At 45.7% G+C, this 16939-nt stretch overlaps 1 protein-coding gene across 9 annotated transcripts in view; it reads left to right on the top strand.

The window, feature by feature from the left end:
• myo9ab (myosin IXAb) overlaps positions 1 to 16939 on the top strand; it is a 122829-nt gene that overhangs the window by 17170 nt on the left and 88720 nt on the right. For 5 of the 9 annotated variants that reach the window (XM_010883942.5, XM_010883941.5, XM_010883936.5 and 2 more), the window contains exons 1-2: positions 6236 to 7119; positions 13049 to 14030. In XM_010883942.5, the coding sequence (XP_010882244.2) occupies positions 7091 to 7119; positions 13049 to 14030 (1011 nt within the window). In that variant the 5' untranslated portion in view covers positions 6236 to 7090. Of the gene's footprint in view, positions 1 to 6235; positions 7120 to 13048; positions 14031 to 16939 lie in introns of those variants that run through there. The other 4 variants (XM_010883945.5, XM_010883944.5, XM_020040314.3 and 1 more) reach the window with 2 other exon arrangements.

Below are 16939 nucleotides of genomic sequence, written 5' to 3'. Positions count from 1 at the left end.
CTTACCCATTTAGGTTTCAGATAAATATGTCCAAACCTTTAACTGGTACTGTATGTTCTATACCATATTTGGACTTGGAAGCCAACATCCTATGTCTCAGAATACTAGATCATCCCACTTTTGAGAGAAAGTCACCGAGTGTAATGTCTAGTTACATGGCAGAGTGCAGCAAAATGTTCTGAAATCTGCACCGTTACTCAGTCCTACTGAACAATGCGTTCATTGAACAGTGGCAGTGCATTCTTTCTCGCTGGGGACCCCGGCGGCGCAGCAACACCACAATGGCCCTAGTTATTAGGGCCCCAGTGTCACAGTCCTGTAGATATTGGCCCGTAGGCCTAGGCAGTAACACAGTCCAACATTGTGCGTTTCAAACACCGATTCAAGACGTAAGGCACGTCACGCCTACAGCCGGAGGTTACTATGACAAGCAGTTGTTTTCGGCCCCCCCATGGCCGGTCTTTGTCAGCTAGACTTGGAGTCGTCAATGCAGTGATTGTTTCATTTGGCTCAATTCGTCTCTTGCTTACCCCACAGGCTCGCACGATTTCACACGCCGTAGCTGGGTCACTTCATTTTACGGAGAGAAGTCTGACTCCAAAGGTTGGGTAGAAACCCTGGCTTCATGAAACAAGGCGTCTCGAGTTTCATGAGGCTCTGAACCCGCGTTTCCCCCCTCAATAGACAGTCAGTCTCTTGCAGAACCATAATGGCGGGTTGAGGAACCCTAGCGCACCACAGCCTGGCCTCGTCATTACCTGGCATGCTCCACGCTACCTCTGCTGAACTCGGGCCGGAGTCGAAGGAAACAACAGAACAGCCCTTCTACTCAGCAAGGCTGTGTGGTGGTGAATATTAATAATGATGATGATATTAATGATAATGATTTTAACATACTGATGAAATAATGCAAATGCCACATGTTAAGTGTTTGTGCCATGTTCTGTGAACTGCGGTAAAAAATACCTGAAATGTTCCGTAAGCACATATATAGTATGTATTAATATAATATATGCATGTGAGAGGGTGTTGTTTATTTCCTTATGTGAACTGTAACTCTGGGAAATAGTTGTTTTTGTTTTGTGATTATTTACATGTCATAATGCCGAAAAACTTTGTGTATGAAAAGAAGACAAAGAGTCCTAAAAGCTGACGCTATGCAGGACAGCCAACAGAAAGGTCATTATGGTTAAGTTTAGACAAGGTTTGTGAAACCAGAGAGCTATGTCTGATGCTTCACTTCTACATGACCTTAGAATATCTTACTGCTTTACCATAACCTACCCTAGACCTCTGTGACAACTGTCGGATAGAGCTATATTAACTGTCTGTGGACAGTGAATTAAGAACAGGATACAATCAACTCTGTTCTTACATCCATACGCCTTAGTACTGCAGGAAATCCCAAGCTGAATGTGTCACGTCAGTGCTATGCATGACTGTTCAGTGGAATAAAAAAACAACAGCTGTATGAGAATGAGAACCGGACCCTGACCCTGTCTTTGGCGCTATTCCCTTAAAACACACCATGTTGTATTGACAGGATGTCTACTAGAGATGGAGAGGAGGGAGTTAATGGGCTACCCCAGGCCTAAACTTCTGCTTCATAAATGGACTAATCCAAAATCTAGTAACTAGTAAGGTGTGGGGTCACATGTTTCTCACAAGCTAGTTTCATTTATTCAAATTCGACTGATTGAACTGTAACTCAGTACTAGTTTTGGAATTGTTTGCATGTTGCATTCATATTTTTTTGTTTAGTGTCCAAACGTAAGGTTAATGGGGTGCCTTTCATTTCTCACTTCTGAGAAAACTGTGTCTCTTACTTATTGAAACATCTTGCTCTTCCATCCTGTGACTGCCCTGTACAGTCTCCTCTGTATAAGAACGAAGTCTCTCGCATCACTCTGCACGCGGGGCATTTTGCTGCACGGAGAGGTCTGTGCCCTGGATAGCTCCCTCCCTGCAGTGCTGTTCACAATGCCATGAGCAGTACCTGTTGAAGCATCGACATCTGTTCATTCTGCTCAATAGTTTTTAAAAGGCTTCCTCCCTTTTAAAAACCAATGGCCTCTTCCTCAGAGGAAGGCTTTTTCTTTGGACTTAGTTTCTTTGGGCTTTGTATGCAACTGGGTTTATCAGGAGTATGCCTTGTTATAGAATACCACTGTAAGGTATCACGAATTTGTATTATTATTTCTTTATTGATCGCCTCATGGGCCGCGAGTAACTTTTATATATTTTTTGTCTAAGTGAAATAGACTTAGCAGTTAAGTACATTTTATGCAGGACCTGCTTGGATACCCTTTAACCTTCCTTTACTCTGTCTTTGCTGACCACTGAGGAAAAACGGTTCCTGTTCCTTTCGTCCAAAAGACCCCACTTGAGAAGTCATTGTTGCTCTGCGTCGTTTTGTGATTCGGGTGGACAAAAAGGTGGCCTTGGAGCCTCCTGTTCTTCTTTATCTATGGCTTCTCTTCCGGTCAGGCTTTCATCTGTCCAACTGTATCTCTCCCCTGACATACCCAGCGTCTGCTCTTCCTTCCCTCCATGTCATCCGGGGCACAGCCCCAAGCCCTGGGATGAGAAATGTGTGTTATCTGAGAGGATTTGACCAGTGTTGTATAAGCTCCACCTTGCTCCCTGGAGATACTTCTACCAGTAAAATCCTCTCATCCCCAACTGCTTAGGTTGTCGATTTCTTCGCTCGATTGGGGATTGTCCATTTGGTATTGAGCCAATTTCTTCACCTGTGAGCGACGTTAGGACGTCAGCCAAGCTGAAGGTGTCTGTCATGTTTTGTTTTACTAGGTAATTGAATACTCACTATATATGCGCGTGCACACACACACACACACACACACACACACACACACACACACACACACACACACACACACACACTTTCCCAGTTGTGACATGTTTGCTTCGGCCCTGTACAACTCTGAAGGCTGTTATTAGGGCCAGATTTGTTTCTCTTTGATCTCTCCAAATGGCTTGGCTTGGTCAATAATTAGGCTATAGCTTACAAGTTGTGCATGAGCATCTGCAGAGCTGCTCCGGGGTGATTTACGTTGAAACTAAACACACTAATTAAAACGGAAATGTACTGGGGTGGATTGTTATAGTCTATGTGAGGGGTCCAAAATGATTTAACATGTTTGTGTATGCTGGGCCTCATCAGTGTATTTTCCTCTTGTCCTTGTACAGTAAGCTGTACTCGAACTTATGACATTTTGTTGTATTTGTTCTGGTACCGAAATAAGATATTTCTGCATAGCTTTTGAGCTTTTCTGGCTCCCTTCAACACCTCAGCTAGTCTTTTCAACACACCTCACTGAGCCAAAGTGGCGGAGAGGTCCTCATGTCAGGGTGGGGAAGTCAGGGCAAGGCTACCTCTCAAAACACCCTGGTGTTTCTGTTGGCTCGGCTCACCTCGTTGGAGAGCGCAAACTTGTCCTTGCCTCAATCCCAGCTGGGCTTTCACCTGACAGTGTAGCGCTGCGAAATGGCCATCGCGCCTCAATTAGAAACCACCCAATCCGCCTAATTGAATGTAATTATGTTTTCTTTCCCAATTTACGTTTTCTTATTCATAATAAATGGAATTGAAGAAGGGGAAACCTTGCACCCTTGCCTTTGCTCCACACTGAACCGTTTAGCATATGGTTTCCTCCTTTTGCTTCCACGCTCCTGGCCGCAGGTTGGTCCAATGTTCTGCACCGACGGCTTTAGCAAAACCTCCCCCCCTCTCGTATGCCTAACACTCCTGGCCTGAGCTGAAATGCAGTAGGTGCATTTTCTTTTCTTTTTTTTGGCACCTGTTAAAGGTCCTTACGTCCGTTGGGAGTGGCTCATCTGAGGTTCAGGTTGTTACCTTGTTTTGGTGAACCCAAACGATTAGTCGCCGGTCTCGGCCCTGAGTTTGCTTTATGGTTATTTTGCTCACGGGGCTGAAGCCCGGGTTTTTGTGAATTGACTTTACTGGCCTGAGGCCTGCCATGTAAGCCTCTTAAGGCGTTCTCTGGCTATAGATCCATCCATCAGCCTGATCTAAGACCTGTGTTGGGGCGTGTTGTCAGGCTCAGGGATTGGAGGACATCATCTCCCCTCACTGAGAATGCGTCGATCAATAATGGTTCACCCCCTCCCCCCTTTGCAATTATGGATCCCTTAATTCCACCCAGGCAGAGTTTGCTCGTCTGGGATCAGTGGGGCGTCGGGGGAGGGAGGGAATCATGTGCCTCAGGCCATTCTCCTGCACGCTCGTCTTGTGAAGTACAACATGCACACAGCCTGTCTGCAGTCCATTGGCTGACGGTCATTTTGTTGTGAGGGCGATACATTTTCCATTTACCGTCTCATCCTGCAACTACTCTAATGTGTCTTTTCATTGTAATCTAAACTGGCCACACACTGTATACACACAGCACAATTGAACAGCTGTGTCCATACGTTAACTACAGACGCCAAACACACGTGTCTTGTTGCGCTGTTCAGAAAAGAGCATTGTGAATTTAAAGGCTGTGGTCCAGTGTTTTTTTTCTTCCCCAGGGTCTTTATCTTTATTGGCAATTCACGCAATCAATTGTATCTATGCTATGGATTACAGTTAACCGACTGCAGCATGGCAGTCTGCACCCGCGGCTGTCTGGCATCTGAAGCTAGGCATAGTCTGTTTGGATCCTGGAGGGACAGTAGGAGGGACTCTACCCTCTGGTCTAAATATCAGATCCTGTTACCCAGGGCAATGACAGGGACATTGCCTGGCATATTTCCAGCATTAAATTGGGTGTGCTGACTTGTTTGTAGCTTGCTCTTTGGGGTTTCATCCTGGATATCTGTCAAAGCACTTTGGGATAACTGCTTATGTAATAAGGGCTTTATAAAATACATTTGATTCTGTGGTTGCAGAGTTGGTACCGGTGGCCAGGTTATACATCTAATATAACATCATTGCCACCTAATCATTCCCACCTTCCAATTGGTGTCAAAGTAATCGCCTCCTTTTATGTGTAAAGTAATATAGGTTCTATATATCTGCAATCAATAAAATGTTAATGGCTGTGGATAGTAGTGTTAGAAAAATGATTAAAATGTATGTAAATCCATCCATTTCATTGACAGTTATTGAAGCGCATTTAGTGTTACACTATTATCTTCCCCAAGGAGAATGCTGGAGGTGAAGGAATGATGCAGTGACAGGACTAGTAAATATCCTACCAGTATATGAGAGATTAAGATGGGCCTTAGTTTTTCTATGAGCAGACAGGGTTAGGGAAAGAGATTGCTTCTGTGGGAACTTTACATTTTCTCTTTTAAAAATGGTATATATATTTTTGTCATTCAACAGCAGATGCTTTTATCTGGATATACTTCCAAATACTTTTTCTAACCAGTCCCCTGTAGGCATGAAACATGACTCGCACAGAGGAGCGACACCCGAAAACCTGGTTTTGCAGTACTGTGGCATGGCAACGCTCTCTACCAACTGTGAGACAAAGCGTTTAGCGATTGGGGTGGGGGGGGTTCAAATCGATAAAATACCCCATAGTGGACTTTGTCTTCCTCCCTAATGCAGTCGCTCCATTAGGGTGTTATTGGTTCTGGTGTTTCCGTGCAAAGGCTTTGGGTGGAGGTGGATCATGCTGCTGATGGGGGTGGGGGGTTTGTGTGGCTGATGCCAGGCCAGGGTGATGTCATCACTCCTGGGCGGTGTGGGAGCAGCACAAGGCTGATCCAGTGCCTCTGTCACCCACTCCCTCCCTGGATCTATCGACCGGCTGGGTCGGGGCTCCGTGTGTATAGAGTTGCATGCCTGCGCGCGAACATAATGCGCACGGCTGCGCAATTTATTTATCCTTGCCATTTCCTCCTCCTCTTAACCACCCTCCTTGATTACATCTCTCTCTCCCGTTCCTGCTCTCTCTCTCTCTCTCTCTCTCTCGCCCTCCCACGTCACTCTCCCTCCCCGTCTCCTCTCTCTGTCTGCCTGCCTGCCTGCCTGCCTGCCTGCCTGCCTGTCTGCCTGTCTGCCTGCCTGTCTGCCTGCCTGCCTGTCTGTCTGTCTGTCTGCCTGTCTGCCTGTCTCTCTGCGTCCACGCGTTCTGTGTGTCTGCGATCAGGTTTCAGTAAACAACAGATCTCCCTCTCCTCCCCTTTCCCCTCTCCTCCCCTTTCCCTCCGGCTCGACTGCCAAACCACACGCAAGCGCTGCGCTCCCTGTCATTCCCTGGACACAAGGCTCAGGGAGAGAGGAGGGACCAGTGAAGAAAATGCTGCGTGTCTGTTTTATAGATGAGAACGTCTAACCCTGAGATCATTTGGGATCATTTCCAGAGTCTGACTGAGAAACTTGCGTACTTGAGGCTACCCCTGACTGGGGGTCTGTGGAATTCTACCTTGGACTAGAGTTACAGACGTCGACGTCTTGCTGCCTGAAGTCATACTGGTTGTTGGCAGAGTTCCTTAGTGGAGAGGCGCGTTTTGAATGGAGCGTTTCTTTCGAGCGTCACTGCGTGAGCCATCTGTGGATCACTGGTCTCTGTGGGAATTTCGGAAGTAAGCTAGATTGGCTATGGAATGTTTGTTGTTGGATGTCGTCGGACGTGAGGAGAAACACACACACACACACACACACCCACCCCTGTTTTGAATGACTCTGCTGTCTGTCCCCCACACGGAATTCCTGCCAGATGTGTGTGTGCACAGCAGTGAGGCGTGTTATCCTGCGGAATTTTCTCTTTCTCATATCCTAATCAGACCTTTTCTGGAAGCCCACGTCTTGCAAGTGTTTTTGTTTTTTCTGAGGTAAAAAAAAAAGTCTGTTGGGAAACTTAACAAGATTGCCTTCCCGTTAACTCCCGACACATCTCCCGACAATGCCTAAGCCCGAGATCATCCCAGACTTTGCCGTTTTCCAGGACGCTCAGGATCTCATTCTCGACCACTAGAGTTAGTCATCGTGTCTCTTCGTGGTCTGGCTGTCTTTGTGCGCTTTCCGAAAAAGGCTTTCCTTAAAACTCTGGGAGGATTTGTCTGACGGTGCTGTTTGTCGTAACTGCGGCATTCACATTCCTCTGGTTGGCTCATGCCTGTTGTCACCCTTCAGGTCAAAGGGTAAGTGTTAAGTGGACTGAATCACTTTTGTATTTGATGACAGGATAGAACAGTTATAGACTAGACAACGTGCTATTTACTATATTACATTCAAACTAAAATCTGTTAAGAAAAATCTTTAAATAAAGATTTATTCCACAAGGACTTCAAATATAACTGATGACTTATTTAATCTGTTTCTGGTTTGGATACTGTAGAGGAACTCACATTATCTTGTCTAGTGGTTTTGTATGTGTTGGAAGTACAGAATTTGCAAGGATATTATGCATATGGTTAGCAATTTCCAAAGCACAAATGTTTCTTGATAAGAAGTAGTGTTACACTAAGAATATTTGTCTCATTAGTCTGAGTTTTGCATGTTATCAAAATGCACTTCATTTTGTGTGTGTCTTTGGGTTGTTTTTACGATTGTGTAGGTGATCTTCTGTGGCGGAATCCATGTAAATGTCAACCTAACAACAAGGGATGCACAATATTGGAAATAACTGACATTGCGATATTTAGTTTTTCTGCGATATATATTGTGATATGAAAAAATACAGGATGTCTTCTGAAAGAACTTTGGCTATCAACCTGACAGTATTTATCTTTAATTCTTTCCCAGCCCCATCCTCTACAATTAAAATGTATGAAACTCATGAAAATTGTTATATTTCAGAAACGGTTGCTAGGTAATAATATGTAACAGTAATAGTATAGTAATAGCAACAGTAGTAAAATAGAATGCACAATTGATCATAACTTACCAACTGCAAGATGCAGTCTGTGGCCAAAGCACTGCAATCTGGTCCACTTGTTCAGGTGCAGCCTTCACCATGTTCGCGACATTGTCTGTTGTAATACAGACTAAACGACTCATCTAGGCCCCAATCAACTAAAGCTTCTCTCATCCCTGTTGTGATGTTCAAGTTCACTTGTATGATCCTCTGGGAAAAAGCAGTTTCCAAACAGTGATTTTTCAGGTGGAAGTCCTCATTAATAATGTGTACGGTCAGACTTATGTAGGGCTCCGTTGTCCGGCTGGACCACAAGTCTGTTGTTGCTGTATTCCACTTGTGACAGCTGTTTGAACTTGTGCCTTGCATATCTCATACAGCTCTGGGATGGCAACTTGATAAAAATAGTTGCGTGATGGCATTACATACTTGTCAAGCGACCACCTCATGTTTTTAAAACCCTCTCTGGTAACCGTGTTAATTGGTACCATGTCTTTGGCAACGTGAAATGTTATTGAATCTGTGATTTCTCTCTGCCGTTGGAACCTTTCTCGTATGGTGTAATACTGGCAAATGCATCCGAAATAGATTTTTGCTTTGGACAGCATTGAGATACGAAGATTTGTGGTGCCACCTTAAATGATGGAACAAATTGGTCATGTTGTGGCAACAATTGCAAGGCACTCTCGAAAAAGTACCTGTTTTTGGTCAATCATCCTGTCTGTAGGCAAAATATTTGTGTAATTGACGATGCATTTCTTTTTGCAACCAAATTCTAAATTTCTGTCTTTTTTGCCTGTTCCTCGCTCATCATTTCGTCACACGCAAGCAGAGCCTGCATGTCAACTACGTACAGCAACAAACTCCCTGTTTAAAATGATGATGATGATGATGATATTTAACCCATAAATCTGAGTAAATTACCTTATATCAGACACATAATGCTAGTTTTCCATTTTAAAAATATATATATATATTGTAGACTGATATGTTTACCTTACTAAATCGCACGTGCTGCGTATGTTCTGCATACATCGCAATGTCGGTGCTGAAACAATATATCGTGCACACCCTACTAACTGCTCTATTTCACTAAAAGTGCTCCTACAAAACAGGCTGACGTGTAAAGCTGTGGAATGCAGAGGTCGGGTGTTTATTGCTGTTGTATGTATGAGAACACAAACTCAAGGGTTTGTATGCTGACTTAACTAGGGGCAGACAGAAAGCACACAGGATGACTTGGGGTTTCAGTCGGTGGCTGGTTGAAAGCACACCGGATGACTCCGGGTTTCAGTCGGTGGCTGGTTGAAAGCACACAGGATGACTCTGGGTTTCAGTCGGTGGCTGGTTGAAAGCACACAGGATGACTTGGGGTTTTGTTCTGTGGTTGGGAAAGCTGGGATTTGTGTGTGTGTGGTTAGGGATTCTTGTCTTGATTTGTCTCTCTTTCTCAATCACACACACCAGGATCCATCCTATAGGTCTTACGTAGGACATGTAAAACCATGGTGACCCAATGGTGACCAGAACTGTTCTATTGTCAGAGAATTCCCCTGGGTTTTTTAAGGTTTCTCCATTCATGACGGTCACGCCCTCAGCCACTTCAATGAGCCCATCCGCAGAAGAGCTCAAAGCTATCTTCACAACACTGTCGGCTGCTGTGACCTAACCGGGACAAAACAAACACTCCCTTCTCTAGCCTTCCTGCCTAACCTGGATCTGCAGTGAGGTCATTGGAAAATGCCGTAGCACTGCAGGGACTTGCACAGATGTGAGGGCACTCGTCCAATCTCCTTGACAAGGTCATTGTCGCCGGGCAGCTTTCACCATCCCTTAGGCTTGGGTTGGATCACCACCTGTCCAGCACCGGCACTCCAGACCGGTGGATCCCATCTCCGCCACATGGAGCTGGTTTGGAAGAGGTGCCTATGTGAGTGGAATCCCAAGCAGTGGGGAGATTGTCATTACTAGCCATAGTCATCTGCATTTGGGGCCTGTCAAGGCCTGAGCTGATACCCAGCACCCCCCCCCCCCCCCTTGACCCTTTGGTCCACCCATCAATCGCAACTCTGCTTGCTGTACAGAGGGGTCATCTTGGTGTTGGGTCTGGTGACCACTGCCTGGTTTATCAAGGCCCGCCAGCCTCCCTGTCTTATCTCTTCCCTGTTGTCCCAGCGCCTGGCTGTCTTCCCCCTCCGCTCATGCTGTGGTTCCTGTTATGCCTGGCTATCCAAGTTTTTGCTCCAGCCAAACTCTTTGCCACGCCCACAGCGTTGTCTTCGCAATGAGTCTGGATCCGAGTGCCTCAGACGATCTTATTGGTCTCAGAGCTTATTGATGGGCCCTGAGTCACAACATGTGGATAAGGCAGCATTTAGAAAATTGGTCTTGGTTGAAGACAATATAACCACTACTATAATTTGTACAGCACCCCTTATTTGGATATTGCAACACAAATGACTTTGCAGTAGCAAACTGAAGTAAAAAAAAATATTCTAGCTCCTGTGCGAAGGAAGGGTCAGGTCAAATTCTATCCAGTCCCTGTGTTAGAGTGACTTGTGAACTATCATTTATGGGGCCCCATGAGTACTCTCTTCAGTGGCTGGGTTGCTATGGTTGGCTGAGGTCAGGGTCATCTTGTTTTAGTGCACCCAGGAGCCAAGTTTATTAGTGCAGGTCAATTGGTAGATTCTTGTCCACTTATTTTTCTTTTGGGGTGAAAGAGTGAAAATGTTTCTGTAGGGTCCTAAAGGAGAACACAAATAACTCTCTTCACCCATTCAAATGGCCAAGCACTCGGAAAACACTAGTTTCCGACATTGCCCCCAATCCCTATCAGATCCTTTGGGGAAGGGGATGCACTGTTTCAGGTCATTCATGTTTTGTCTTCCGGTGGCTTTTCTTCAAGGTGGGACATTGTTAATGATAGGAGAATTTAGGTGGATAATTACATGACTGTTTGTTCGCCTTTCATTTTCTCGTGAGTATTTATTTCTCTCTCGTCCTCTCTCGGTGGCCATGTTGTTTCTTTTCTGACTTGCTCTTTTTTTTCTGGCAACAGTTTAAAGGTCTGAGTAATTTTGACGTAGGCCCGAACAATGAGAAGCCTGTGCTTTGAAAAGGACAGAGATATGAATGATAGACCCCAGTTGTTCAGAAATAACCAGCTGCATTTTCTCTCATTTCCCCCCCTCTTTCTCTGTCCACCCCCCCCCCCCCCCCGTTCACTACACCCTGTCATTCATCCACATTGATAAATCTTTCTCCTCCTGCCCCCCCAGTGTGGTTCTGCCCTGAGCTGGGAAAAACAAACGGGCGTGCTGACAGCAGTCTGAAGTCCGTTAGTCCCAGTGCTGCCTTACTGAGCCGGGATAAAGGATGCTCCCGAAGGCCTCCCATGTTACTGGACGCTAGTTGGATGTTTTAACGCCTCGAGGAGCGCAGAGTGTAGTGTTTTTTCTTTCTGAACGAACCGCGGAATGGAGGGAATGAGTACGTGTCAAGCGGACGGACGGTTCCATTTACGACCCTGCACTGGAGCGGTCCGCTTGGCGTCTTCTACATCCGTCTCTCGGTGTTTCTGTAATCACTTCGTCGTCACATCATTTGGCAGCAGCTCTCGTCCAGCTCGTGCGATAGTGAGTGCGTAAGTTTTCATACAGCGCCCCCCCCCCCCCACTTGGGAAATGAACCCACGACCCTCCCTCTCCGTGAGTCCTCTGTCGGCCTTTCTGGGCGCTGAGAAGTGTGATCCGTTGAGACAGACAGAGTGACGGATGCATCAAAGAGCATATGGCCCGGTGCCAGCTGCAGAAGCAAAGCAACGGAGAGACATAAATGAAGGGCGACCAGAAGTCTGAGATACTGTCAAGGAAAAAAAGGGATGAGTTAATAGAACTGCTTGAGGACAAAGATGCTCTGTGGCAAACCGAAAGAGATGAAAAGGACCGAAATCTCCCAAAACTGGTGCTTTTGGCTTTGGGCCTGTTTTACTATCTTGTGTGTGTCAGAGGTTTTTGAGAGACCCGAGAGAAGGGTTAATCCTGAAAAACTGCCGTGTTTGGCTCTAGGCCTTTTTGCTGTTCAGAGTGCAGGGGGTTTAGTCCTTGTGACATCCACTTTGGTTTTGAGGCTCTATCCAAAGACAAGCACATCAGATCCCTCTCCTCTATTTCCATGCACACATTGACACAGTCATTTCTATAAGCTGAAGGGGAACATGTGTCTTTAAATAGCCTCAGCAGTTCCTGGAAACACTGGGCTGAATGGTAATTGCTCTTTTTGGGGCTAATACTGTTAGCATGCAATTGTTTGCTGTTGTTGTGTTAGTTCCCTTTCTAGTCCATGACCCATTCTGCATTTTTAGTTTCTACTTTTTTTTTCAGTCTGCTTCTGTGGCACTATGTGCTGCAGCTAGCTGACTAGCTAGTTGCTATTGGCCTCCAGTCTTAAATGCGATGAAAGTGACATTATTTGTATCTGGCTCATTATCACAACTCCAGTCATCATGCTCCAGTGCCCTGTGCACTCAGCTAATTAACAATGTGACTGACAAAGAGAATCTGGTCAAAGCAAACGCCCTCGGTTTAATATGCTAATGTATTCATTCAGGAATTTATCTGAGAGAAAATTTTCTTCAAATCTTCAATGGACTCCCTCAGTAACATCTTGAGATCTCACAATAGGATGATTAATTAAAGGATGAAGAAATGCTTGTTGATCTCCGTCAACATAGCTGAGGATATTGGTGAAATGTTTCTGGTTTGACATACTAGTGCTGGTGTTTCTGTAACGTAGTACTGGTGTTACTGTAACTTCCAGGCTGCTGAATAGGGACGCCTGTTGTGAACAGTGGTCTGTGGAGGGTACACTAAATGTTTTCCAGTAGCAACAGGGAAGCAGTGAATTAAATCTTTGTGTTCTCATTAGAGACACTTCTTATGGTATGCCGGCAGCTGTTACACACACACACACACACACACACACACACACACACACACAGACTTATTACCACTTGGTTCAGGTACTGTAAGCCAATTTTCTTTTTGCCGTCGGTATATGAGAAATAAAACAAGTTACTGAAGAAATAAAACACTATGAAAGTCAATGTTTTTTTTCCCTGGAAATCTCATGTTTGATGCATCATTCGCTGTCTTCCATGATGTGCTCCTAACTCTCCTAATCTCTCTTGCTTCCTTTTCTCATTTTCCCAGCTGGAATGTCCTGAATCAGCCCCCCGGCTCAAAACACAGACTCCCAGCGTCAGCGGTAGTCAGCGCTGATGGGACCTGCTGCTCCGCTATGAGCCTTCACCATGGCGTCTGCGGCTACGCCAACACGGCGGCGGCCGGCGGCAGCATGCGCCGGCGCCTGGAGGACCAGGAGTTCACCCTACGCGTCTACCCGGGCGCCCTGGCCGAGGGCACCATCTACTGCCCCGTGGCCGCCCGTAAGAGCACCACGGCCGCCGAGGCCATCGAGCGCCTACTGGAGTGCCTGAGCCTGGACCGGACCAAATGCTATGTGCTGGCTGAGGTGAAGGAGTTTGGCGGGGAGGAGTGGATCCTCAACCCTAGCGACTGTCCCGTCCAGAGGATGATGCTTTGGCCCCGCAACGCCCTGGAGGACCGCTGCGGCCTGGGCAGCGGTGAGGACTACCGCTTCTTGCTGCGCGAGAAGAACCTGGACGGCTCCATTCACTACGGGGGAAGCCTCCAGATGTGGCTGCGTGTGACGGAGGAGCGCCGGCGCCTGGTCGAGCGTGGTTTCCTGCCCCAGCCTGCGGGCGGTGAGCACCCATCGGACCTGTGCGCGCTCCCTGAGCTGACGGAGCGCGCCATGCTAGAGAGCCTTCGCGCTAGGTTCCGCCAGGAGCGGATCTACACATACGTGGGCTCCATCCTCATCGTTGTCAACCCCTTTCGCTTCCTGCCCATCTACAACCCCAAGTACGTCAAGATGTATGACAACCACGCCCTGGGCAAGCTGGAGCCGCACATCTACGCGGTGGCGGACGTGGCGTACCACGCCATGCTCCAGCGGCGGCGGAACCAGTGCATCGTTATCTCTGGGGAGAGTGGCTCAGGGAAGACCCAAAGCACCAACTTCCTGATTCATCACCTGACCGCTCTCAGCCAGAAGGGATTTGCTAGTGGGGTGGAGCAGATCATCCTGGGGGCGGGGCCTGTGTTAGAGGTAAGGGCCTAAATGTTGTTGTAGGTCATGGCTAATGACTGTGTTTGGGGTGTTGTTGTAGGTCTTGGCTAATGGCTGTGTTTGGGGTGTTGTTTTGGGGTGTTGTTCGAGGTCTTGGGTAATGACTGTATTTGGGGTGTTGTTGCAGGTCATGGCTAATGACCGTGTGGTCTAGGCAATATTCATCATACAAAACAAGGAGAAAGCTGGGGTTGCTGGTGCTTGCTAACATAGAGAATATCCTCAGATTAATGCGGTGACGCCTTCTTCCTTAAGACTTAACTGGACATGAGCCGAATAGCAGATTGCTGACTTAAGCATACTGGACAGGGCTAATGCAGAACAAGTTTTTTTTAATTCTAGGTAATGGTTACAAAGAGGAAGTGCCACACAGAAGCCCAGTAAAGGGGTTATTTCACAAGCGACAGTTTGTGTTGAAGCATTAGTTGAATCATGCCACTTCTGATCATTTATGTTAATCCAGATTGGAATTCCGCCTCAAGGCAGAACTGATTATCAATCTGAGACAGCGCTACTCCGTGAGTTCTGCACTGACCTAGAAACCCTGCTTGGACAATTTATAGCCTCAATGCAGAAATGCCTAATCCAGATGGAATTAGGATGAAATGATGGATTATAGATTATGGATTTTGATGTAAAAAAAAAAAAAAAGGCCAGGACCTATTTAAAGGACGCACTCCATTCTACTTTACTCGGACTGGGGACTGCTTTGTCAGTGCTCCTTACAGTTTGTGATTGGCTGCTACGGTAGTCTCTTTTATCAAGTTCGGGCCAAGAGTATTGTTTTCCAGCTGCCATTTTGTTTGCCACGAGTCATGAAACAGAAAAACATTGCTGCACACAGTGAGGTCATGGTAAAATGTGCATCACATGTGGGTCCGATGCAGTCGAGCAGGCCTCGATATGGTTAGTTAGGGAGATGGCCCGGAAGTCCTGAGGAAATCAGTTTCTATTAGACGTTTTTCTAGTCCACTCGTCCTGGATATTGTCAGTTGTAAGGGAGTCGACAGAAATGTTCTTTTCTTTTTTTTAAATGTTTTCAAATGGCTGGGGACATTGTAAACCTTGTTAGCCCATTACTCTACTCTGTTCCTAGGCTTCTTCAACGCCGCTTGTCTCTGAGAATGTGTGGACCGGTTACTAGAATCTGAACACCTGTTTCTCTCTAAATCCCACAGTGTAGCGCTGTCTCTTATAATCTAAAACCTATTTTGATAAGACTAGAGATAGGGGAATTGTGGACATGTTTGTTCAGTGGCGTTTCTTTCGTGTGTGTGTGAGGGGACAAACAAATCTCCATCAATCATCTTGTGAAGGGGTGGGAGCTGACCTGCTAAGCTTCTGTGTGGTGCAGGAAGGGAGAAGAACCAACACTGGGGACAGTCAAAGAGCAGGCATGTCTGCTCTTTCAGATGATATCACTTCTCTTTCACTTAATAGCAACAATGAAGACCTAAAGAACAAGCAGACTCATTGTGCCCCAATATGCTATCTCGCTGAGGGTCATGCGATTTCATGGAAGGAACAATAATATTCTAGTGGATAAATCTGTACTTTCATAGATCTTCCTTTTTACAACCGTTTATAACCTTAAGGACAGTGATACTGGTCTATAGGCTGAGTAAAGAATGTGTCACTCCTTGGTGTAGCTTCTGGTCTAGGACCAGTTTGCCATTACCCCGGTCCTAACTGTAACCACCAGTGGGGAACATTCTAAACGGATCCAAGATCAGCATCTAGGGACAGCTTCTGCCTATTCCACGAGATGCCACTGCCTGACTATGAATACCTCGAGGGCAGACGTTCTTAGCTCCACTGAGTTGGATCGGGCTAAAATGGTCACCAACTTACTAGCGCTAGAAGCAGTACAACTGGAGAGAGTCTTCTGGCCAGCCTAATTGCAGGCCTTTTTGGCCTTTATAGGCCTTTTTCAAGTGCCCCAACCGGCCTATTTAACTGCAGGTAGTGGAATGTTGAAGTGGCTCATTGAGTAGCCTGGGCTAATATTAATTGTTTGCACTGCGAGATTGCTTATCACCCACTGTCGATAAGTGTTGCTCTGTTAACTGGAGGTTGGGTTGCTAATGCTAAAAGCTCATACTGCCTGCTGTTGCTTGCTGTTGTTGGTCCTATAGTAAAATTCTTATATAACTTACACCTGAGCTTGTTCCCCAGCATACAGGTACTAGGGCGTGGCAGAACGGTTCAAGAATTCACAATATTAAAAAAATATATCAAATATTAAAAAAATATACCTTTCAGTTCTTTATTTTTATTCTGGCAATTCAAGTGGAGTTTGAATTTCTGCAAAAAAATATTTTGTAGGTATTTGTAGCTTTAAATCATACTCTGTATCTTTCTTTTTTTTTCATTCATATTCATAGGACAATAACAACATGGAATGTTCTAAATTCACAACAAACTACACCAAAGCCCTCTGCTCAGTACATGCTGTTTTATTGAACACAAGCAAAATACATGTTCCCTTTTAAGTCTAAAACCCACATAATTTGACCGTGCCTTGAATTATTAAGACCTCTTTATGTATTATTTATTCTTTTTACATCTGAAAGGCATGTCGGAAATAAAATCCAATACATTCGTTTTCGGCAACCAACCTAGTAGTTATTTCAAAAAGGTTCTGCATGTGGCTTAGAATTAATGTTACCCTAATGCAAAGTACAAAAAAGTCACGTGCTGTGTTCTTGCCTCAAATCCACCTTGAGCTTGCGTATTTATCAAAGCTTGTAGATTTTTGTGTATTTGTTGTGATACCTGACATTTAATTGACCATATTGCTTTTTTTAAAGGCTATATAACAGATTACATCAGAAGCAGCATCTGGGTCTTCACCTGCCAGCTTTGCCGAAAATGTTGAACCAAATAAA

This window comes from Esox lucius, chromosome 19, assembly GCF_011004845.1.
Source record: "Esox lucius isolate fEsoLuc1 chromosome 19, fEsoLuc1.pri, whole genome shotgun sequence".
In the NCBI taxonomy this organism is placed as follows: domain Eukaryota; kingdom Metazoa; phylum Chordata; class Actinopteri; order Esociformes; family Esocidae; genus Esox; species Esox lucius.
The sequence above is the reverse complement of the archived record's forward strand: the minus strand, read 5'-3'. Positions and strand labels throughout refer to the sequence as shown.